The sequence below is a fragment of the Neodiprion lecontei genome, chromosome 1 (genome assembly GCF_021901455.1).
Source record: "Neodiprion lecontei isolate iyNeoLeco1 chromosome 1, iyNeoLeco1.1, whole genome shotgun sequence".
Taxonomy (NCBI): Eukaryota; Metazoa; Arthropoda; class Insecta; order Hymenoptera; family Diprionidae; genus Neodiprion; species Neodiprion lecontei.
In genome coordinates, this window is record NC_060260.1 from 17,304,817 (window position 1) to 17,331,311 (window position 26,495).

At 44.0% G+C, this 26,495-nt stretch overlaps 2 protein-coding genes across 3 annotated transcripts in view; both read right to left on the reverse strand.

Moving 5' to 3' along the window:
* The window catches only part of LOC124295602 (arylsulfatase J), an 846,464-nt gene that overhangs the window by 145,918 nt on the left and 674,051 nt on the right, over positions 1 to 26,495 (reverse strand). The window lies entirely within an intron of this gene.
* LOC107218633 lies at positions 1,590 to 7,780 on the reverse strand. Its single transcript, XM_046746308.1, has 2 exons — positions 7,361 to 7,780; positions 1,590 to 1,636 (listed from the first exon to the last, which is right to left on the reverse strand). The coding sequence occupies exons 1-2, from the start codon at positions 7,752 to 7,754 to the stop codon at positions 1,614 to 1,616; spliced, it is 417 nt and encodes a 138-aa protein (XP_046602264.1). The 5' UTR covers positions 7,755 to 7,780; the 3' UTR covers positions 1,590 to 1,613.

The following is a 26,495-nucleotide window of genomic DNA, read 5'->3' on the forward strand; positions in this document are numbered from 1 at the left end:
TTCGCGAATTTTTTGATGCATTTCAATCTCGAAGAAACAGACGCGAAAAGTGCATATTTTTTGGCAGCTATGGTGGACACGAGGTCTACCTCGCACTGTTCTTCAACGACGGTATTGTGGTGTCGAACTCACTAGAGACAATATGCAGTATAACAAGCGATCTGCGCAAAGCGTTCGAAATAACTCTCGGGGATTGTAGTTCGTTTGTCGGGATGCAAATCTGTCGTGTTCGAGTAAGCAAGTCGATGTTCGTTCACCAGTCGGCGTACGCAAAGAAAGTCATCGAACGATTCGGGATGAGTCAGGCAAAAGGGGTTTCCGTGTCGGCGGATCCTCACACGGTGTTGTATCCGGTTGAAGACGAGAGTGAAAAACACTCTGCACCATATCGTGAAGCGGTCGGGTCGATAATGTTTCTCGGGGTGGTAACGCGTCCAGATCTTGCGTATTCAATCAATGCTGTAAGCAAGTTTCTTGACAAGCACAATGAGAGTCACTGACTCGCAGTAAAACGCATAGTTTCGTATCTAATCGAAACAGTTAGCACGGGTATCGAATATCGCGCGAGTGGGTCAAAAACTGAGCTGATAGGGTACTCAGACGCGGATTTCACTAGCGATGTTGCGACACGTAGCTCAATGACGGGATACGCATTTTGCATAGCGGGTGGAATCGTAACATGGTCGTCGCAGCGACAAAAGCTTGTATCAATGAGCCCGACTGAATCGGAGTCAGTTGCAGCGTCAACTGCGGCAAAGGAAGCTGTGTGGCTTCGCACACTGTTGAGTGGAATAGTACAGAGGTGCGATAAGCCAACGACACTTTATGTTGACAACCAAAGCGCGATTCGGTTGATTCGCAACCCTGAATTTCACAAAAGAACAAGACACATCGATATCAAATTTCATCGTATACGTGAGAGAGTAGAGTAGCAAGATCAACGTTCTGTTCGTTCCAACCGAGTCTCAGTTGACAGATATATTTACGAAGGCGCTTCCGAAGAATCGATTTATCGAGTTGTACACCAATCTCGGACTCAGCATCAAACACTCAGACGGCGGAAGTGTTGAGACGAGTCTTCGAGTTTGATGCACGCAACGAGAGTATTCGAGCGATTACGGAGATAGCCGAAAAAAGCTTTGTGCCGTAGCAAGCGTCCATGCTGCGTATGAGGGGAGAGTTAGTCGTAAGCGAACAGCCGTTCTGTGCAGACGCGTTCAGTACTTAAGTTTTTCTATCATTACAAATATAACCAAATATATATATGTCGGCGTAAAGCCTCGGAAAGGTGGAAAAGATGTTAAGTGTTCATTTTGGCGTGGATTATTCATATTTGAGCGTGACGATCCCGAACACGTCCGGTATGCTCGCTAGCTAACCCGTGACTGTCGATTTCGTCCAAGCTTTGTTATACACAAACCATTTGTTTGTCGCTAAGATTCCGTCATTCAACTATACTCATAGCTTGCTAATAACGCTTGACGCTTGATACGGTGGACTCATCGAGAGTTTAATTTGAAATGAAATATCCTTTTATTCGTAAAGACTAAATACATTTTGAATGGAATTGTTAAACAAGATTTGAGATACTCCGACACGGCCATTCTGATCTATCACACGTCCTCGTGTGATTCATCTGCAAAAGAAAATAAAAACAAAAAAAAATACCAATAATTATTCGCCTCGGCCACCCTGGCCTTCCGATTCAAATTCAAATAGGAAAACTGTGTATTCTGAAGTTAATAACATAGTTCAGGCCATTCAAGTGAGAAACATTCTTACACTCAGTTTCTCATAAGAACTCAGAGCACTTTAATCCAGTGATGAGACCTCCCGCTCTTAACCAGTAACAGGGTACACAATACCTCTGTCACTTCCTTCCAATGACAGGTACTCATTTATCATGCCTTAACCACGGCGCACTCTTTTAAATTCAGTTTCATTACGCGTATTCCAGAGTTGGATAAAATATTACAGATTCAACCTCTTGTTGATACTTCTAATTAGAAAAGCCTGTACTATATACCGTCAATTATAAGATTCTAAGACTGTATACACACTTGAAATTTCATCAGATTCACCCAGCAAGGAGTCTTGATCTTCAATGTCAACTTGAATGCTGGTATCGGGCATTTTTCTTAATCGATCATGAGAGTATTTGTATCTTCTATTCGAATCAAGGGCTGTGAGAACGTATCTGTCTCCGTCAAGCACGTTGACTACTTTAAACGGTTCTTTATACTTAGGGTCGAGCTTCGTTTGATTGCATTCTTCATTTTGAAGCAATACAAAATCTCCAATCACGAATTTGTCAACGTTTGCTTTTGTCCGATCGAATCTAGTTTTGTCATACCCGGCGTTTTTGTCCATATTTGCTACAGCCAAACTTCGGACCTCGCCTAAGTCAATTTGCGATTCAGTATCATCTGCAAGCATCAATTTTAATGGCCTAGCTATCTTGCTCATTAAAAGTTCAAATGGACTGGATTTAGTGACTCGATTGACAGTACAGTTCAGAGCTAATTGAACATCAGATAATGCATCCTGCCATGATCGTTCTTTACTTGTTTCGACAGCTGTCAGCGTATTTCTGAGTGTACTCATTACTCGTTTAACTTGTCCATTCGCACGAGAACTTCCAGTTGCTATTAGATGTCGGTTAATTTTGTGAGATTCACAAAATTCCCAGAAATCTGTACTCGCAAAACAACGTCCTTGATCGCAAATCACCCTAATAAGAGCTCCAAACAAAAATACACAATATGACAAGGCTTTGATACTGCTTACTGTGTCAATACGAAGTGCGTGACGTAAAATTACAAATTTTGTAAACACATCAATCATTACAAAAACATACTCTTTCTTGTCGCTTTTACCACTGAGCTTGCCAGTTACGTCGATATGTATTGTATGCCATGGTATGGCAATCTTTGGAATCGGGTGCAATTCTGCTTAAATTTTTCCTGATTGAGATTTAGTGATTTCACAAGTGACGCAATTATCCACAAATTTTCTGGTAGATTTGAACATTTTTTCAAACCAACAGAGATCATACAACTTTTCTAAAGTTTTCTCCCATCCAAGATGCATCAAGGATTCGTGTGCGGTATGGATGACTGACTATCTAAGAGCTCGAGGTAAAATGGGCAACCACGGTGATCTTCCATTACGTTGAATCTTTCGATACAAAATGCCCGATCGGATCTCCAAGGTTTTACACATTTCCTTGTCTACTCGGTTCTCATTTGAATCACTTATTAGCTTAGAAATTTCAGAGTCCCGCTGCTGCTCAGCAGACAACCAATTTCCAGAAAGATCTGTGGTATAAACTTCCTTTTGCTCGACTTTATTGAAGGTCTTGCGAGGAGCTTCAGGCAAAGGATTTCTAGAGAAGAAATCAGCATGACTCATGCACTTTCCGTCTCTATGAACAATGTCAAAATCCAATGCCTGCAAGAAGGCCCACCACCTATGAACTCGTGGTGTGAGATCCAATTTCTTTCGTGACGCTAGTAACGAACTGCAGTCTGTTATTACGGTAAATTTACAGCCATGTAGGTAATGTCTGAAAGGTTTCACCGAATTAACAACTGCAAGCGTCTCTAACTCGTATGAGTGATATTTTGATTCTGCAGTCGTAGTGCGTTTGCTGAAATAAGCCACTGCTCGAAGCTTGCCTTCCTTCTTCTGCATAAGAATTGCCCCATAGCCTATTCGCTGTGAGCCGCCGCTTGGAGGGGAGCTGCGAAACGATCGCAGCGCGCGGGGTGGCGAGTAGTGAGTTGAGCCAGCGTGTGTTGTGATAGCATTTTGTATGAGAAACAATAGACGGTATGTGGATTACACTTGTTGTGCTGTTAACTGCAAAAATAACGGTAAAACTAGTGATTGTATATTTTACAAGTTTCCAACTGCATCACATAAAATAGTTCAAAGGCAAAAATGGATTGCTGCTGTGAAAAGAAAAAAGTAAGTAACATAACTTTACTTTCGACGCCTTAGTTTTCTATATTTCTAAAATCAAGCCAACTATATCAATAGGTGAACTGTTATGCTATCTGCATGAAACACTATATAAATATATAAGTATTATTGTTTTTTACAGTCCTGATGGTTCAAAGTGGACTCCAAAAACTCATCATGTAATATGTAATGCTCATTTCATTGGCAAGAACAAATCAGATGATCCTGCGAGTCCAAGCTACGCGCCAACTCTATTCCCTCCAGTTTATCATGCAAAGCAAGTAAATGAAAGAGCTGTTTTGAGCAGGTAAATGTATGAGAAGTAAAAAAATAATTATAAAATTGAATAATATATACATCGATATTTACATAATAACATATGTATCTATTAATTATAGGTACAATCCACTCATGAACCGAAGAAAGACTCTTCACAAGCATAACATCGGAGTGAATTGTGATACTGGAAATCAAGTCAATGACGACTCCAACAATGTTGTCAATAATAGTGGACGTGAACCTATGGATATAAGCAGTGCCGAAGTAATTTTAAAAAGTGATCAAGAGTGTCAAGTAGATTTTGTAAGTTCTGCTGGTATCGAACAAACAAAAACTTTCACTTGTAACAGATATATTTACATGACTAACTAGTGCGATGCTGAAGTTCAAACTGAAATACCGAAAATTGCCACTCTCAAAACTATTGTGAACAGGAAAAAAATGAAAGATGAAGAGGTACAATGCGGCACATCGCTAACAGATAGAGTAGATAAGTCGGTTGGTTTTAACGAGGCTGTAGTTGAACAAAATAGGAAACAGCCTAGTTTCTGTGGTTTTCCATCTATTAAGACCGATGAAGATTTATTAGGTATTGCTGGAGTGAACTTCCAGAACTTTAATTTTTTATTATCTAAAACTGAAAACCCATCGGAAAGATCTACAATAACAAGAGAACAGAGGCTTTTAATTTTTTTAGTGAAAATAAAAACTGGACTGACATTTTCAGCCATAGCAATTTTCTTTGGTTTACATCGGTCAACTATCTCCAAGATATTCTTTTCAACTTTACAATATTTGAGTTCGTCAACTGCAAATTTAGTGTTTTGGCCAAGTAGAGCTGCCGTACAGAAAACTATGCCGGAATGTTTTAAACCTCAGTACTCTAATACTCGGGTTATCATAGACTGCACTGAATTCAAGATAGATGTTCCGTCAAGTCTTGACGACCGTATTTACTGTTACTCTCATTATAAGAAAGGTTTTACAGCAAAAGTACTGATTGGAATCACACCATCTGGGTTCATCTGTTTCAAATCGAAAGTTGCTGGCGGTAGAAAAGGTGATTCCCAATTAACTATTGAATCGAATTTCGTAGATTCATTGGAAGATGGTGATGTGGTTTTAGTAGATAAAGGTTGTCCTGAAATCAGATCTATCATTGATGCAAGTGGTAAACAAGTATTTCTTATTATGCCACCATTTTTGGAAAAAAAATCAGAATTTTCGAAAGAAGAAATAGATCTGACTTACAACATCGCAAGAGTTCGAATTCATGTAGAAAGAATTATGCAACGACTTAAAACATATCAAATTTTGTATAAAATTCCAGAACATTTGTTCTTTTGCATCGATAATATTATTCATGTTATCTGCGTCTTAGTAAATTTACAGCCACCAATTTTTTCTAATAAAACAAAAACTATCAAGCAGAATAATAAAAACCTTTATTCGTAAAAGGTAGTGGTTTTCATTGTGTATTTATTAATATTATATTGCTACATACTACTGGAGTTTCAACTCGTTACTATTTTCAACTTTTCACTTCACTGTTACAATGGAAATATCACTTATTTGATAATATTTTGCTGATTTGGATATTTATCAGTATGCCTCTAATGTAAATTAACACGCCGGCTGTTTAGCTTTTGAAATCGCTAGGTGGCGGCACGAGCGAGGCTCACAGCGAATAGAACTTGCGTCCGTGTGTAACTCAGTTGGACTCTCAGGGTTGTATATTGTTAGTACTGGTTCGTTGGTCAAAGAAGTGATAATTTTCTGTCGTATAGCCTCGTGATCAGGTTTTCAATTCAGATTTTTCTTTGTAGAACTTGTTAGGGCAAAAAGTGGCGTCAAAATTTGGGAGAACTTAGGCAGAAATTGACGAAAAGAAGACGCCAACCCTATGAACTGCCGTAACTGGGATACGGTCTATGGAGGAGGTCCCAGGGCCCCAGAGCTACCAGGGCCTCGATCTTTCGAGGATTCGGTCTAACTTCACCTCGACTTACTTCATAGCCTAGATATTCCACCTTTTGTTTCATGAAGGAACACTTCTTGATGTTCAAAGAGAAACCTGCCTTTGTGAGTGTGCTTTAAACGTTCTCCACTCGGTTTAAAGATTCTTTTACATCTTGTGTTTCAACAACAAGAATATCATCCATGTAGACTACCACATACGTGTTAGCAAGTTCACCCAGAGCTGTTATCACTGCACGTTGGAAAGCCGCAGGAGCGTTACGAAGACCGAAAGGTAAAGCGAGATACTCAAAGTGTCCTTCTGAGGTGATGAATGCTGTCTTTCCTATTAAATCAGGATGTATCGGCAGCTGATGATATCCACTGGCCATGTCTGGGGTCGTAAAATAACAACATCCATGGAGTCTGTTAATTTGATCAGAAATTAGGGGCAACGGAAATCTTTCTGGAACGGTGTTGTCATTCAACTCCCTGTAATCGATGCACATTCGGTCTGAACCATCCTTTTTCTTGACAAGAAGGATAGGACTTGCGAAAGGAGAAGAGCTGAGACAAATTACTTTAGCGTTCAAAAGTTCATTTATTTTATCACGAACAATTTTCCGTTCTTCTTCACTCAACCTGTATGGGCGACGATAAACTGTTTTATTTGGGTCTTTGAAGAAGATTTTTACGGGTTCAACATCCGCACGACCTTTTGGAGTACCACACACAAATTGATTCTTGAATTTGTTCAAAATTGATACTAATTTTGATTTAAATTCCAAAGGAATATCGGTGTCCACACTGTCAAGGTTGAACTCATGAACCGTTACATTACACGTATTTACAGCATGTGTTTTGGTTAACTTCAATGCGTCAACTATCATTAGTACAGATAAACCCTGACTTAAGATTTTCGCACCTATCATAACGTCGTGACGTAAATATCGATCAAGCAGAACATGAAAAAGTATTTCAATAGTAATATCGTCAATGTTGACAGTCGAAAAAATTTGCAAAGTGCTATTAACGCTTGTTTGCCCAATACCAGTCACAGTAACAACATTATTTGATCTCTTTTCACGAATTTTGCAAGAAATTTACTCCTTGATGAGAGAACATTGAGATCCTGAGTCATAGTAAAATGAAAATCGCTCACCGGCTTGTTGTGAAACTCCAGCAGGCGTGTTAATTACACAAATGTCAACACGGCGCTCTATAACTTTGCCATTACCGTTTTTCAATCCTTCCTTTGCAGCTTTCTCAAGACAGCGCGAAGCATAATGACCAATCTTCTGACATTTGAAACCCTTGATGGAATTTGAAGATCGAACTGGAGAATTTTTCTTCCGCAATTCCTTTTGAATACCAATTTGTCTCTCCCTTTCATGATTTTCCTTCCTTGACCGACACGTTGATGCTTTTTGGCCCATTTCTCCGCATAGAAAACATTTGATTCCGGGAGATAAAGGCGTAAACTTGAATCGTTTGGACTCGGATCCCTCATTTCGTTCATTTTGACTATCTGCAGATCTTCGTTTAAAAAATGACATAGCTTTCAACTCGTTATCGAGTTGATTTCTTGTGACAATTTCAGTAGTGTAAGCAAGACGTTGAACACGTGATTCAAAACGTGCAATATGTGCCATTATTGTTGATAATGCTGTCATGCGAAAATTACGCAACGATTATATACAGGGTGTCCCTAAATTGAGGGACACGGACCAGCCAGCGTGATACCTGACTGAAATGCAACCGAGAATTTCTTTACCGGAAGGTCGTCCGACGCATAGTTTTTGAATTATAAGCGATATCGTTATGCCAATCAGAGTACACCATTTCATGTGGATTTGCCGCCACGGAAATTGCTGTTTTGTTTGTCTGGGTGAATTATTATTATTCGATTACAAAGTAAATATCAGCACCTCCCCTCACTCGCTGTTGTACCCCTTCTCGAGTGCTGACCTCGGTATTGTTGCCGCGGCACACGCTGCCGGCCGCACACCCACGGACGCACACTCGTGTGTGTGAAAATAAGCGAATGCCCAGCTACACAATACTACGAAACACACATCTACGAGTGAAAATAAAAATAAATCTCGAAATAAATCAGCGGATTTGAGATTTAATGTTATAAAACACTTCCAATCATCGATGTATGCATAAAACTAGAGATTTCAGACGGTTGATATGCCGTTAGGGTTCATAATTAATCATTCAATCAATCTGAATTATGCTTTCCGAACATTTTTTGTGTCTTTGCAACATAACTTTTCCACTAGTTTGAAATTCATCATCGACATCCGATTTTTCAATAATGCGAGGAAACAACAACTCGCTGAATTGACGTGTCAATAGGTTTGTAAATCAATTACAATTCACCTGAGTTAACACAAAATAACTGAATAAATGAGAATTCACTGAACCACTAAAAATGATAACTGAAATCATGAGAATTATTTGAGATATTACTGAATTAGGAAGAGTTGTAATAAGTCAAGTTACTTTGAATAACTTTAGATTCGTGCCAAAATTTTATGTTTAGAGAGAAAAATAATTAAATTCAAATAAAAAAGTAATTTTAAATCAAGAAGAAAAAATTTCCAAATACCTGAATTTAAATGAAGCAATTTGAATTTAATAAATCTATCCGAATTTGAGAAAAAATAACAGTTATCATTTGGACGAGAAAACAGGAAATAGCGAAAAACAATTTTTTCTCCCCAAATTTATGGTTTTTTTTATCGATATCTCGATAACGACGATCGATACGTGAAAAATGTATAGGACCTTAATTGTAGATAGTGCAGAGAGCAACAAAAAGGTGTTTCATAAAAAAATTTTGTATCTCAACGGGGAACCGAGTTATGATCAAAAAACTAAATTTAACTCTTTTTTCAAGATGGCGAAAAACGCAGAAGGTTATTTTGGTCGACAATTTGAACTTAAGCTTTTCCAGCCGCCCCCCACGTAATATCCAAAATTTGGCTTTCTCGGTTCATTTTCATTTCCAAATGTATATATTGACTGGACTATACTTAAAACTACGTATCCGAGTTCAACCTTCTCCGCGAAGTCTTAGCGTGGTTCGCGAATTTGAACGCTCCCCCTTTGATGATTCGCGACCCACCCGAACGGTGACACTTTATTTTAATGGACTCGACGTGGCCCCGTGCAACGGAATTTGGTTGCACTCAATTCGAGACACTAGTGCCTCGTCTCAAACACGTGGCTCGACTCGACCTTCTCGATCCCTCGAAATTGGCTCTAATTTATTACGCGTAACTCAGGCTACGGTCACCAAACGAAATAATTGGCTAACGAATTTCGAGGATTTTTCGACACAAAAATTACAAACGGCTATCCTTTCTCGGACAAGCCCTCGCTCAATTATTCTCGAAATTCGATCGCAAGGATATCAGCAACGCTTACCGCTCCACATCCAGCTTACGAATGCACTGACTCCCTCGCGACGGTGGCTGGCCATTTTTCCTCGCAACACCCAAGATTCCGTTCCCCGCAACCAAAGAAGATGAGAACCAAACTTAACTCAATTCCCCGCAACGACACCCAAAATCTTTGCACGTAGCAACAAAAAAAAGAAAACTCGAAACTCAATTTCTACGCAAAGCTTGACGGATGACACCACGGTGTTTGATCGCCAGAACTAGAGCGATCTCAGATGGCCGATCGGCCGCAACGCCGATCTCGTCACGCCAATCCTTAGTGACGTCATCACCCTAAGAATGCGCAACAATCGATCATTGGTCATCGATTTTGGAGATTGCGCAACTTGACGCGCACCTGTCGTCGCTACGCGGCGCAGAACTTAAGGCTAGATCGCGATGTCGTCTTCTGCGCAGCTCCACGGGGTCCGGAAGTTAGGCGGGGTGGTGCTCCCTCGTCGCTAGCTGGTCTCTCGCGGTTTCCTCGGTTGGGCGTAGACGGTGTGAGCGGGGAGGTTGCGGCGCACCGGCCGCTAGCGGGAATCGCGTCCGCCCTGGATTCTCGCGCTGCAGGGATCTGCGTTGTCTCCCCCTCCGCAGCCTCGGTATCCTTCCCGCGAGATCTCCGCGGTTTCGCTCGGCCTCGAAATATCTTCGGCGTCGGAGTTGGTCGCTGGCTTGTGGCCGGTGTACTCGAAAAAAAAAAGATAAAAACAAAAGCCTGCAATATCGTATTCGTAATTCGCTATTTCGTCCCTGTCGAAGCCCGGATGCGTGACTCCAGTTCTGGCGCTCTCTATGATTATCTCGCGACTCGATTTCCGAAACCCTTATTCCTGGATTCCGCCCAGGGTTCAGGGAGTACCTTGTAATAGGCAGGCCTAACCGAAATGCCACGTTACAGTCCCTACGAGAGGATATAGAACTGTTACGTTTTATATCAAATGTTCTAGCTCTATCACAATGCTACCTCTTCAGTGGTCAAGTTTTTCCACTGATTCATCAATGGATTGATCAACGATTCATCATATGACGCAATACACCCACCTTCTTTAGGTTTACTGCTGGATGAATTTATCGAGAATGCAGCAGAAGTTTTCGGACAATCATACCTTGATACGAACAATTCTTTAATTTCAATCCACGTTATTACGGCATATGATACTCGAGACAGCCATGCCGAAGCCTGTCCCCTCATCGCATGAATCAGCACAATCATCAAAGATGCACTTTGCAATGGTTGATCAGCCATACAAATATCCGCGGTTAATATCCATGATCTCGCGTTCACTTTCAGTTTATCAGGATCAAACTCCGGTAGACGCACATTATTATTATCATTCACTGAAGGAGTTTTCATCACTTGTAATAACGCGAGAAAATGACGATTCTGTTATTCAAGAAGTAATTGCCACTTTTCTTCATTATCCTCACTTGCTCCCTATGGGTTAACAGATCCAGATCCCACTTCTGATGTCGGCGTAAAGCCTCGGAAAGGCGAAAAAGATGTAAAGTGTTCATTTTGGCGTGGATTATTCATATTTGAGCGTGACGATCCCGAACACGTCCGGTATGCTCGCTAGCTAACCCGTGACTGTCGATTTCGTCCAAGCTTTGTTATAAACAAACTATTTATTTGTCGCTAAGATTTCGTCATTCAACTATACTCATAGCTTGCTAATAACGCTTGACGCTTAATACGGTGGACTCATCGAGATTTCAATTTCAAATGAAATATCCTTCTTTTCTTAAAGACTAAATACATTTTGAATGGAATTATTAAACAAGATTTGTGATACTCCGACATATATATTCTTTGTATTAATCTTGTTTCCTACTCCTTTCCAGCAGTAAATTTATTCTAAAGCAGGTGCCTCGATACTTGTCCACTAGAAAATATGACGAAACAAATTGTTCTTCTTCATAACTGCAGGGGCTATGGCACCTATATCTATCAAACTTTTGATAGCAGTCTGATAGACCTGCAGCTGTCACGTGCGGAGCGGTTTCGCACGCGACGACAAAACCCTCCAGGTTTCCGCAGAGGTTTATATTTAATTTTTTCTGTGGGTAGGGAGGTGATCGCCCTCTACAGGACGGTCCTTGAAAAATGCATTGTAGGATTTCGGTATTTAAGTAATATAATATTTATTATGAGTCCCAATGTTTAATGGATCAAATGCAAATAGCAAGCGAAAGCAGCAGGTGAATATTTGAGACGCGGAAGCTTACAATGTTTTTATCTAATACTCTCATTCACTCCTTTGTCTACTCACTCTTTGATTACAAATCCGAAAAACGGCTCTCACTCTTTTACACTCACTTGTCACTATTCTTATTACTACACGTCTCTACAGAGTTCGTGGCTCGAGCTTCTAGCACTTATACTAATCTTCGAGGACTGATGCCGCGACGCGAGACGCCTATCCGACCGGGTATAGATTGGAGTGTTAACCCTCTAATCATCGATGGCGGAAAGGGACTTACTACCTCTATTCGCGGTTACTTCGAAGGAGCCGGGTTCCGTTGAGGTCGTTCTTAGCTGTCTCTAACGGGACTGACTTCGCTCGCTCGTGCGACACCCCTTGGAGCGCCGGGCAGCGAGCGAGGTTTTTGCTGAATTCACAATTTTGAAACAAAGGCTTGCCTCGCGACGGTCATCGTCGAAGCGCGTGATCTCGCGCTCGCCTCATCCCGGTGTTGATTACACCCGGGATCTGGCGGGCGCGGAGACGCTGACGTAGCTGACGGTCAACTACGCCGTTGCGCTTTGGTCGTGCCACGAACAGTTTTATAATGAATACATTATATATTGTGACGTTGCACCTGAAGTGCAAGTCACAACAAACCCCAAACCCGCGGGGAAGAGCCGAACGGGTGAGTCCCGTCCCATCGGGAAACACCCGAAGGTAACCGAAGCCCACCGACGCTCGGCTGAGCCGAGCGCCAGCGAGCATTACGACCACGGCCTGCGAAGCAGCAACAAGTAAAAAGGAGAGAAATTCACGAGAAGCGAAGAGGGCGAGCGAGAGAGAGAGAGAGAGAGAGAGAGAGAGAGAGAGAGAGAGAGAGAGAGAGAGAGAGAGAGAGAGAGAGAGAGAGAGAGAGAGAGAGAGAGAGAGAGAGAGAGAGAGAGAGAGAGAGAGAGAGAGAGAGAGAGAGAGAGAGAGAGAGAGAGAGAGAGAGAGAGAGAGAGAGAGAGAGAGAGAGAGAAAACGAGAGAGACACCGACACTCACACCGTGTAACGGACACGTACACCATTACCCACACACGCCGACGACACCAGGTTAGCCTGCATTCTACAGCCGATCTGCTCCTCCCCTCGCAATACCGACCCTTCCTACCTCACGCTCCCCGTCACCCTACACACTCCCCCCCTCCTCCGCGCGCGTATCTATAAGTTAGGATTAAGTGACGCTAAGGGCTGAGGCGTGATCAGCCCCCGTTAAAGTCTATAACCCTTTTGTACCTTTCGTAGTTTAAGTCGACTCACCCCCCCGATCGCAACACATGTACCCCCCCCCCCTTCACAAATATACACACCAAGTTTTACCTATTCTATCGGCCCCGACTTTCTCGCCCCGTCTATAATTGTTCCCCCCTTCCACAGTATTAGTGCGGACTCAAAACCCGTCACAAATTGGCGCCCAACGTAAATTACCTACATTTTTACCCCAAATCCGAACAATTAAGAGACAAAACATAAGAATAAACGCTAACAAAGTACACATAGGCTCACGAAACAAAGCTACACAGTCACGAAAATTCGAATAAAGACAGTTGAACACACACACTACCAAACACGATACACACAATGGCAGACCAAGGACACAGAGAACCGCGAGGCCTAGCGCGCGAACACATGGACATACACACACCCGAACGCAACCAAAACAACTCGACACAAAGCGAGCCGCGCGCGACACGAGACCATCAAACGCCGACCCAAACACAGTAAATAAATAGACGACATACGATAAACTCACCAAACGCAATAAATATAATCAATGCAGCTATCATAGAGAATACACACAACTTACATAGTACACAAATCCAACATCAAGAAAGCCCAGAACCAACAAATCCCACACAAACATACAATACAATCCCAACACCTACACACACGCAAACTAACACGGTAACAACCAGTCATACGAACCGACACTTCACGGGAACAGATACATTTTTAGCCACCAACACACGTAACACACGACTTATACAAAACCTGATAGACCTCGGAGCACTACCAAGCGACAGAAACGAATACGAAGACCCACACATATACAGCACACAGTCAATACACCCCACAAACAACCAAAACACGACACACCTAAACCACACACCAAACCCGAACAGTACATACTGGAATCAGCCAGCAATGGCAATGAAAACAATACAAACATGGAACATAAAATACTCAGGAAACACAAACGAAGACATAGACGAATTTTTACAAAATCTCCGCGACTACCAAACGGGTTATGAAATACACGATACACAATGAATCAACAACCTCAGCCCGATACTCGAAGGTGACGCAAAAAACTGGTACAGATTAAATAGAGGCAAATGGCGAACACTGGAAGAATTCGAAAGAGACATTACACACGCATTTCAAGACATACAACATAGGGACAGACTGGAACAAAAAATCAAAAACTACGTACAAGGACCAACACAAAAAATTACACAATTCCTAATACAATTTAGAACACTACTATCACAACTAAAACCACCATACCACTCACGAACACAATTAGACTTGGCATACAGAAACATGAAAATAGAATACAAGGCATACATAAAACCATACGACTTCGCGAACTTCGACCAACTGGAAATAGCCGCGAAAGAATGGGAAGCAAACATCGAATGGGAAAACACAAGACAAACAATATTAAATAACTACACACACCCACGAGAAACCTACACACACCAAATACACCACACACAATACATCCCATACAAGTACGCACAAACACAACCCCGCCCAGCATTACTCGCAACACCAAATATACCACCGGCACTCACAGACAACATACGACGAAACCAAACAAACCAAAACACGCAACAGACTCGATACCCCGCAATCACGTATAACTCACCACACCACACTCCGCAACAAACACAAACGAACTCAAACACAGGCACAACACCACGCAGATGCTTTAACTGCAACCAACCCGGACACTTCAGATGGCAATGCACACAGGTACAGAACCAGGGAAACGAGTAAGGGTTGACCCAGCAAGGGTGGAGGGCAGCCCCACAAACAACACAAACACACCCGAGACAGTAGCACCTACAACAGATAACAACAGAACGGAAAGTAGATTTCACATCAGAATCGAAATACACGGTCACGAATTAAACGCATTAATAGACACAGGCGCAACACACTCATACCTAGGCGCAGAAGTAATACAAATACTACACAACACAGACACACCAATAGACGACACGCCCGACAGAACAGCTACAATGGGAAACGGAACACAGGTGACGATAGAAGGAGCAATAACACTCCCAATACGCCTCGGCAACATAACAAAAAAAATTAATTTCGGATTAATACCAAACTTAGGCTCGCAATGTATCATTGGGAACAGCGGCTTAATGAGATTTGGAATACAAATAAATTATGGAAAAAACACATGGTCACTTATAGACGACCCACAGACACACTACCACATGCAAGCCAGACCACAAGAACTACCAACACCACTCAAAGAATACATACAAATACATCAAACACGAAAAATACGACACCAATCAACACAAACACAAACAAAACAAGCAAAAGCAGCAGAATAATTAGAAGCAACGAAACAACAAACGGACCCGAAAACAACAGAAAGACACGAAAACACAGAAAAAACAACCATAAAACAAAAACCACTAACACCAACACTACCCAGCACAAAGACACCACCGGAAAACACCCCCCCAAAAGATAACCCACAGAACACACAAATCACAAATCAAAAAATCATACCCACAAACGCACAAACAACAGACGACACACAAACCGACAAAGAAACCGAACCACAGATATGCGCAGGAATACAAGAACTCACACAATCACAACACACACAACTACAGACGACAATACAGCAGAAAATCTCAACACTACCAGGCCAACTCGGCCTAACACACTTAATCAAACACAAAATAGACACACAAGGACACGCACCCATAAAACAAAGATATTATATGGTATCACCAAAAATTAGAGAAGCCATCCACACAGAAATAGACGAAATGCTGAGAGAAGACGTGATAGAACCATCAGAAAGTGAATGGTCGAGCCCAATTGTCATGATAAAAAAGCCATATAACACATATCGCTTCTGTTTAGACTCCAGAAAAGTAAACTCAGTATCAAAAAAGACGCATACCCACTACCATACATGACAGCAATATTAGACAAACTACGGACAGCACAGTACATATCAAAAATCGACTTAAGCCAAGCATACTTCCAAATACCACTCGACGAAGACAGCAAACACATAACAGCCTTTACAGTCCCGGGAATGGGCTTATTTCAATTTAAAAGAATGCCGTACGGACTGACAGGCGCACCGGCGACATTCTAAAGACTACTAGACAGACTCATAGGCCCAGAATGCGAACCATATGCATTCGCATACTTAGACGACATAATAATAGTAACACAAACATTTGACGAACACTTACAAAGACTAGAACAAATACTCAAAAGAATTACAGACGCGGGACTAACAATAAACCCAGAGAAGTGCGAATTCGGATGCGCACAAGTAAAATATCTCGGATACATAGTAGACAGACACGGACTACACATAGACCCCGACAAAACACAACCCATAGAAAGCTACCCAAGCCCAAAAACAATAAAACAATTACGGAGACCAATTGGCATGGCATCATAGTACAGACGCTTTATACCTAACTTTGCACACATTACAGAACCACTAACACGACTACTGAAAAAAGACAAGAAATGGCACTGGGGAGAAGAACAAGAAAACGCAATGAACACAATCAAACACGCACTCACATCACCACCCACACTCGCATGCCCAGACTACACACAAACATTCACACTACAAACAGACGCTAGCGGAACAGGGATAGGTGCCGTTAGTAACACAATCTCTCGATGACGAAGAGCATGTAGTAGCATACGCTAGCCGCGCGCTAAGCGAGGAAGAACGTAAATACTCGACCACAGAGAGAGAATGTTTGGCGGTACTCTGGTCCATAAAAAAATTCAGACCATACGTGGAAGGATACCATTTTAAAGTTATCACAGATCACCACGCACTGAAGTGGCTTAGAGAATTAAAAAACCCCACAGGCCGACTTGCACGATGGGCACTAGAACTATTAGAATACGACTTTGACATTACACACCGAAAAGGTACAATGCACGACGTACCAGACGCACTTTCAAGACGACACGAAGACGAAGAACACATAGAAACAATAGAAGACACGACAGGCAAATGGTACACATACAAGAAAACACAAGTACAAACACGCCCAGAGAAAAACGAATCATGGCGAATCAGAAACAATCAACTATACTTCCACCGCCCTAACCCCCTACACTCAAACCTCCTACCAGACACAAACCCATGGAAACTAGTTATACCCAAAGACAAAATAACACACATACTACACGAAAATCACGACGTAACACAAGCAGGCCACTTAGGGATCGACAAGACATACCAAAGAGTAGCCAAAGAATATTATTGGCCAGGGATGTACAGAGACACAGTAAACTATATAAAAAAATGTGACACATGCCAAAGAATAAAAACAACACAAGCGCGACCGGCAGGGCTAATGGGTACTAGAATAATTGAAGAACCGTGGACAGTAGTAGCCTCAGACATCATGGGCCCACTCCCACTATCAAAGCAAAAAAACCAATACATCATAGTGTTCGAAGACCTATACACCAAATGGGTGGAAATTATACCGATACGCAAAGCAAACGCAAAAACAGTAGAACAGACATTTCACTCACACGTAATATCACGATGGGGTACACCACACATACTACTGACAGATAACGGCACACCATACATAAACAAACTCATACGCGAACTGACACAAAAATTCAATATAAGACACGCAACAATCCCCCCATACCACGCACAAGCCAACCCCGTAGAACGAGTCAACAGAACCGCTAAAACAATGGTCCAAGCCTACGTAAACAACGACCACACAGAATGGGACATACACTTACAAGACTTACAATTCGCAATCAATACATTCACACACACATCAACTAAACACACACCAGCCTTTTTGAACCTACGAAGGGAATTAAATCCTACACAATGTCTAAGAAATCAATTAGAGAACGATGACGAAATAGAATTACAAGACACAGACAGATGGGTAGATCACCTGAGACGACTACAAACACTTAGAGACGAAGTACAGAGGCACTTAATAGAAGCAAACGAAAAACAAGCACACTACTACAACCTACGAAGACGAGACATTCAATTCAAGGAAGGAGACAGAGTACTGAAAAAGAACCATACACTCTCATCCGGGCCAGAAAGAACGGCAGCAAAGCTAAGTAAAAAATTCATAGGTTCATACATAATCACTATGAAAATCTCACCCACAATATACGAATTGACAACAGAAAGCGGTAAAAATATAGGAAAATGTCACATAGAAGACCTAAAATTATATACATAATCAAATAAGCAATAAAAGAACCACGCCCGATAACACATCTCGAAAATAAACTAACATGTGTATTCACCCCACAGAAAGACAACATGGAAAACACACAACCAAGAATACCGGCCCTGATGATACTGCGACTGACGGGACCGGCGACACCAAATACAAACACAGAGAGAACACCACTACTACAAACACCAGGACAGGCCCCACACCCACACAGATACGGACGCGACGGCACACACCAGACAGAGACCCGACGAACTCTACTACCGACGCCCACCACACACATACAGGTAACAAAGACCGCCACGACAACAACACACATAACAACCACTGCACCCACAGCCACCCAGAAACACTCACAAACACACACACACATGACCACACACACAGTTACACTCTCCGGACCAAGGCAATGCCCAAAATGCAACGGGCTGGTCCGGGACACTAAATACCCACAACACGTACAAACCTGCACACAAACTAACACAGACACACAACACCCAGCACAAATTGTCACACACCCACCAACAGTCACCCAAACCACACGAACCACAGCCACGCACACGACTACACACCCACCCACCAAGAGACAAACACCCCACACAACCACACACCCCACATCGACACCAACACCACGACACACACCACCCCCCACATCACCCGCTCTATGGACACGTACCAGACTCACGAGACCACAGACAACAGAAGACAGGATCCTACAAACATTCGCCAACATGGACACACGCACAGAACCGACGCAGACAAGACAGACATACAAAAAACACATAGGACCACCCCCAGAAATAATATCAATAATTGCTAACCTACAAGCGACAAGCACCCTGGACGACGAACTACGGGCACAGAGAGACAGATACATGACCAGACGGGCACACCAACATACAAACACAGACGAGACAGAAGCCAGCACCTCCACACACCAACCACACACCACACATCAAACAGCACCACACAAAACACAACCCTCAAACACACCAGACACCGACACCGACACAGACTCCACCACCTCCACCGCATAGACAGTTATACACATCGAAACAACACACACAACCACGCCACAGACACAAACGACGGACGACGACACAGACAATAACACCGACACCACCTCACTCACCGACACAGACGAACATACACAAACACCCCAACCAATCACACACACCACACGGGACTCAAGACGATACAAAATACGAAAAACAATACGTAAACAGAAAAAAGAACAAAACAGAAAACACTAGACAAACTGACAACACCAAACGGACGGACGAACAACGACGCACACACAACACGGGACGCAATACGATACAAAAAAAAAAAAGGGACAAAACAGAAAACACTAAATACACTGACAACACCAAACCGACGGACGAACAACGACAGACGGAGGCCAAGGAAACAGAACACAACCTCCAACTCCAACGCAGAACCACGGAGAAGCAACCACGAGCCACAAAGAACAAGGAACAACGCAAAAACTCACCAAGACCCACACCGACGAGAGCCACCGAACCAAAACCAAAAATTGAAGTACAAATAGATTAAGAAAAACACCCGAGTTAGTACAAAATAATATAAGAATAGAATAAGTAGATATAAGACAACCAACAACCCCACACCCAACGCACACCCCGCAAATACAACCCGACCCACATCCCCTAACCCCGACAGATCGGAGCAGACGACCACAGAAAACACAGACGAAATGACCACAAAACCCGCCACCGAAGCCGGCTCACCCTATAGGCCTCGCCCCGCGTGGGGAGGGGGGAGTTGTGACGTTGCACCTAGAGTGCAAGTCACAACAAACCCCAAACCCGCGGGGAAGAGCCGAACGGGTGAGTCCCGTCCCATCGGGAAACACCCGAAGGTAACCGAAGCCCACCGACGCTCGGCTGAGCCGAGCGCCAGCGAGCATTACGACCACGGCCTGCGAAGCAGCAACAAGTAAAAAGGAGAGAAATTCACGAGAAGCGAAGAGGGCGAGCGAGAGAGAGAGAGAGAGAGAGAGAGAGAGAGAGAGAGAGAGAGAGAGAGAGAAAACGAGAGAGACACCGACACTCACACCGTTACACGTACACAATTACCCACACACGCCGACGACACCAGGTTAGCCTGCATTCTACAGCCGATCTGCTCCTCCCCTCGCAATACCAACCCCTTCTACCTCACACTCCCCGTCACACTACACCCCCCCCCCCCCCCCGCAATACCGACCCTTCCTACCTCACGCTCCACGTCACCCTACACACTCCCCCCCCCCTCCGCGCGCGTATCTATAAGTTAGGATTAAGTGACGCTAAGGGCTGAGGCGTGATCAGCCCCCGTTAAAGTCTACAACCCTTTTGTACCTTTCGTAGTTTAAGTCGACTCACCCCCCCGACCGCAACACATGTACCCCCCCTTCACAAATATACACATCAAGTTTTACCTATTCTATCGGCCCCGACTTTCTCGCCCCGTCTCTAATTGTTCCCCCCTTCCACAGTATTAGTGCGGACCAAAACCCGTCACAATGTATTTAACTGATGAATTGAAGCTATGCTTCCTTTTCTCTTCTAAAAGCGGTATTAACAATTATTGACATTGGTATACATACATGCGGCGTTCGTGACATCCCTCCCCCCTTGGGTGTCGATGCCCCCATCGTCTCGGTGCGCCGAGCCGACGGTGACATCGGCACTGGAGGGTTGGCTCACCCCTGACCGCATTTTTTGATCAATTGGTATTTACGTGGTTTATACATCGCACATGCGCTCTTTCATAACCCACGCACACATACGACACTTTTTAGTTTTGGTCACTTCACTCAATTCGTTGTCACTTCGCCGCTGGCTCGTCGCTCGGTTGTCCGTGCGCTTCGCCAGCTGCCTCGTCCTCATGAGCCTGGTCCTTTTTGGGTTGCCTTGGCGTCCTCGGTGTCCTCAGATGGCCTCGGCGTCCTCGTCCTCCTTAGTTTCGGCTAACGGGGGGGTCGCAGGTGGAGTTTTGCCCGGCGATGCATCCCACCGGATCAGGTCTGACACGACCTCCGGTTCACCTTGCAGAGCATCTGCGAGGTTCACCGGGGAATCTGGTGTCGCGGGCAGTGTTTCGCCCGGCGGCTCTTCCCAGGCGATTAAATCGCCTTCCTCTGTTGCATCTTCCTCCGCGGGTCCGAGGAGCTGGTCCATTTCTCGCTGGAGCGAGAGCCAGCGCCCCAGGATGCGTGATCGCACCGCGGGAATCATGATCTTGCTCAGCCTGCGAAAGTCTATCAAGAACGGAGCTTCCTCTCCCTCCTGGATCATGATCGGGTCGGTCTGAGTCCTCTCTTCTTTGGTGTCCCACTTAGTTTGGACACCCCTCTCCTTGGTGCCAACAGTTATACGGCGTCGGAACGTCGTCGTCTGCATCGCGCCGTCCCGTCGGGTTTTCTGCACGGGCGCATCGTCCTGCGAGGTCGTTGGGCCGGGCTCGCGGATGGTTCTCGGAGCTGCAGGGGCGACGGGGGCTTCCTTTGCGCCGAGGAGGCGACCGAAAGCCTCCGCACAGTGGCCCGCGTGGAGATCCGGTCGGTCGCCCACGCTCTGGCCGCAGAGGGTGCAGTTACTACTCCCCGGCCTCCGGTGTGAGAGGTAGCTCTCCAGGTAGCACTTCTCACAGTGCTGGTCGCTCGCCTTTTTCCCGCAGGTTGGCCAGACCTCGCGCCTCACCTTTTCCACCGCGAGTGTCATCGTCGCTGATGTCATCTTCGCCGGCGGAGGCACCTTTATCAACTTCGGCAAGGCGGTTGGGGCCGCCGCCTCAGCTGATATCGACGTCTGTATCGGTGCTGGTGCTGGTGCTGAAGCCTTGGCGTTTAGTGCCGCCTTTTCGTACCTTATTAGGCACAACGTTGAGTGCTTCATTTGTTCGCTGCCCGGCCGTTCAGTCCCACAGAAAGGGCAGGAGCTGAGGTCGGAACCTCCTGCCCAGTGTGCCAATCTCTGGTAGCAGTCGATCCAGCCTGCACATTTGGTCGGGCTCTTGCGGCAGACCGCGCAAGCCTTGTTTGATGCTGCCCTTGCGAAGGTGCTGCGATAGTTTATGTTGGCGATTGACATACTTGTTGTTTTTCGGAACGCGCTGAATTTCTTCGAGTTTTTCGCGACTACTCGGCTCTGGGTTCAAGAGTCGAATGGCGTTTGTTAATCCCTGTGAGGCCCTCTGGGTCTCCTTCTCCTTGATATTGTAGTGGGAGAAGTTTCGGAGTCATCTGGGGTGCTATTCTTCTAATATGCTACCTCAGCCTCTTGGCAGGGGAGAGGGCAAGAAGGTTCTCCCCTTTTTCCTTCGGGCCGACCTATTGCTCTTTCTTTCGCCACCTCGTACTTTGAACGCGAAGCGGTTCCCAGAGCAGCACTCGGGTTTCCGGCGCCTTCGTTGTCTCGATCCGTTGCCTGTTTAGTCTGGCCTAACTCGATATCTTCATAATGATTTGTGTGAGTTGTACGTTTCGGGCGCCCGCAGGGCAACCCAATCCGCTTCACCATCTTGCAAAGGTTGATTCGCCATATGTAGATAACCAATACCATTCCTAGAAGGGATTCCAAGGCAAACCCGGTCGTAAACAGAACGTGCTGTTTTTCCTTGTCGCGGCGGTGGCTGCCAATTTCGGAGAGACGTTGCTGCACGTTGTCGAGGGATTCGTCAGCACGTGACATTTTCCATGCTGCTCCCTCCCTGGCATATTCCGACAAGATGTTGTTTTGTCCTGAATTTTCTATTTTTTCCTCAATCGGTTCTCCGAAGCTTGGGGTTATTAGAGAGATGTTTAGTCAAATCTTTAATGCGTAGAAATATTGCTCGTGACTTTCGTAAATACGCATCCCGGTAAGAGAGGTACTTCGGGTGCATCCTACACAGTCAGCGCTAAAGTGGAGTATCCCAGCACCTTCCAAAGTAGTGGTGATTTCCATCCTTGCCGGACAGAGTATATGAATATGTTCCGGTGTATGGAGCGAATAGAGCCATCCTCCCTGGGAGGGTAGATGCGTCCAAAACGAGTCGTCCGTTGATTGAATTACATCGCAGAGCTTGTATGCGTCAATTGAGGGGTTTATCAACATCACTACTTCGCATTACTGTGATGTCGATACCTCTTTCAGAGGGGTTTCCATTGAGCAAATGTAACGGTGTTCCACACTGGTACATTCGTTCATATATATGGAGTCTGCCATGAAGTATGTGCGGCGGTCCGCCGACACAACTATATACGGCGTTGACGGTTGAATATGAGCCGATTCGTTTAGTTCTACTCCGCGTTGGGAAGCTGACCACGCGTGCATGCGGTAGAGATGATAAGCCGCTCGCTCCAGCAGGAGAATATGAACCACTATAAGGATCCTGCCCGAGTGAAATACGATATTTGTATTAACAACACGGGATAGCGATTCGATAGAGTATTCGGTCGCGAGGGGGAATTCAAAATCGGGTGCCCGAGACTGTATTTCCCTCGTGATGGCGGTAAGCAGTGTCGCTGTTAACATGCTCGGGTCGTAACGTCCTTTCCTAGCCATTGATATCGCGAGTAAATACTTCTCGCTTGTCTCAATATATTGCTTGACCTCTGCTTCCACCCGGTACGCGAAGTTCGCTAAGACATTACGGCGCATCATCATACTTGTCCGGTTAGAGAGTTGATTGATTCGTTCCTGCAGTTTATCAACCATGTCTAGTTCCATCAGATGTTCTCGATGTAGTTCCTGGAATCTCGAATGGGTCACGTGAGTTTCTCTACCGATTATTTGACTTAGGTTGGATTGATCATCAAACAATCGATCAATCTGTGCGTTGATATACGTTGCATCTTCTTCATTTATTCATTGTGCCGAATAGCGATTTATGGGACAATTTCAGTAAACTGGCTAGCGGCTTATACCACCGCCAGTTTTACCTTGTCGACATGCTTCCTTATCCTTTTCCCATTTTCTGCTTCCAGTATTACATTGCTATGGTCAGTTACCTGGACAATTTTATAGGGGCCATGATATTGGGAGTCGAATTTACCCTTACGAGGTTCCTTCAGGACATAGGCAAGGTCGCTCGCTTTACCTGGAAAAGGACGGATTTTCTTGTCATAATATTTTTTGGTTGTTTCTTTCGCGCGATTCTGATTTTCACCGGCCATTTCGCGTATCTCGGAGAGACGTTTTATTTACTCGATGATATACGAATTATACGTTGATAGTTTATCGTCCACGGGGAACTGACTCGGGAGCCAAGGCAGCCTCCCGTAAACGATTTCGTAAGGGGTGAAATTTGTCGCCTCGTGCACGCTAGTATTGTATGATAATTCCGCGTAAGGCAACAAGCGACCCCAATCATCGTACGTATCTGCTTACTGCTATATGTATTCCGCTAACGGTATGTGACTTCGTTCGAGCGCTCCGTTCGTTTGTGGTCGATAGCCGGAAGTCGTTACTTATTTCATATGAAAGTTTCAGATATTTCGCGTGATAGATTTCCGGTAAAAGCTGCTCCGCGATCAGTAAGGATCGCACGGGGAGCACCGAATTGCGCAATTAATCGCCTCGCCATAGCTTTGGCGATCATAGTTGCTTTTGAATCGGGTATCGGTTCTGCTAAACAATACTTCGATAGGTGGTCTTGCATGGATAGTTTGTGTTTATTGCCATGTGGTGTTGTAGGCAACGGACCCGCCGTATCGAGCGATACCTTATCAAAGACGTCAGCCGGCGTATCAGTAATGAGCATCGGCTCGCGCGTCTTTGCTCGAACCAATTTACGTTCCTGACAGCCTTTGCAACGACGGATGTAATTTCGCACTTCGTTTCTCAGCGAAGGCCAATAAAAACGGTCTCGGATTTTGCGATAGGTCTTGGTCACCCCTCGATGGCCTCCGACAAGACTCGCGTGAAATTCTTCAATTATTTGCGAGTGTTGTTCATCCGGTGGCCGTCGAATTGTACCGTAGTATATTGTGGTGACTATGTTGGACTTACCGAGTAACCTGTTCAACCAGTCAAGGAATTTCGTGTGCGGTAGTTCGTCCTTATAATCTCCCGAGCGTGAAATACGAACCAACTTCACGGCCACTCGTTGAAGGGCAAATTCAAGATCCTCGAGTCCCCTGAATATGTGTTCGGCGTTGGTTTTGACGTAGTACCGCTTTTTAATAACAATACTATAACCTTTATTGGACCCATATGGAGTCACCGCTATTTGTCCGATTTTTAATTTCCGGTCTTTAATTGTTTGTTCATCTACCCTTCCTAGATTAGCGAGTATTTTTCCTATTGAGGTTGACAGTTCTCCATCCGCAGAGATGAAATGAACTAGATTATCCAGTTTATACGTTAGGCATTCTCGCGAGCCTATTATCGTGCATGTTTTTCCTATAGATTTTTCCCGCTTAGGTTCGTCTTTACTGGATGAGTCTAGTGAGGAGGACGTAATCGAGGACCAAGTCGTGTCCTTTGATCCTTTTATGATGGGATCATCGGGAAAGGTTATAAGTTTGCTTTTATTCCTGCTAGAATTATCGGGAAGTGAAGCACGTGGTAACGCACGTGGTCGGTACGGTGTAGATTAGGGTGGGCCAAAAAAAATGAGTATTTTTTTTTTTACTTTATACTCTGAAAATCGGTTGCTAGATACCTCTAAAGAATTCTCACCAAATATGAGCTCTTAATTTTGATAACAAGGTCCTCCGCTTTACAATTTTGCATTTTTTCCTGAGTATTAGAAACAAAAATTCATATCTCTTTGACAACTGTTCGTTAAAAAATATCTCTCCTCATATTCTTGTAGGAAATCGAACGCTCTACAAAAAAGGTCTCTTACAATTTTTTCGTAAACCTTACCGTTTAAATGATATCAAAGCTTAAAGTTTGATTATTTTAGGAGAAATTTCTGTTTTGCTTATGAATTTTTTAACTCGCTTACAAAAAATTTTGATAAATTGCACAATTCATGATTTTGTAGGAAATTAACTGCTCTACAAAAATGGTGTCTTATGATTTGTCGATTAAGTTAAGCGTTTAAAAGATATTCATCGTCAAACTTCAATGCATACTAATTTTAACAGTTTTGATGAATAATTCGAAAAATTTCAATTTAATTTATAAGTTTCATGAAAATT

Excerpts from the sequence above, each read along its gene's own strand:
- LOC107218633 (XM_046746308.1), bottom strand. The coding sequence starts at position 7,754 with ATGTCATTTTTTAAACGAAGATCTGCAGATAGTCAAAATGAACGAAAT. Across the intron at positions 1,637-7,360 it reads TGGAGTTTCACAACAAGCCG|ATGAATCACACGAGGACGTG; the intron begins GTGAGCGATTTT and ends TTTCTTTTGCAG.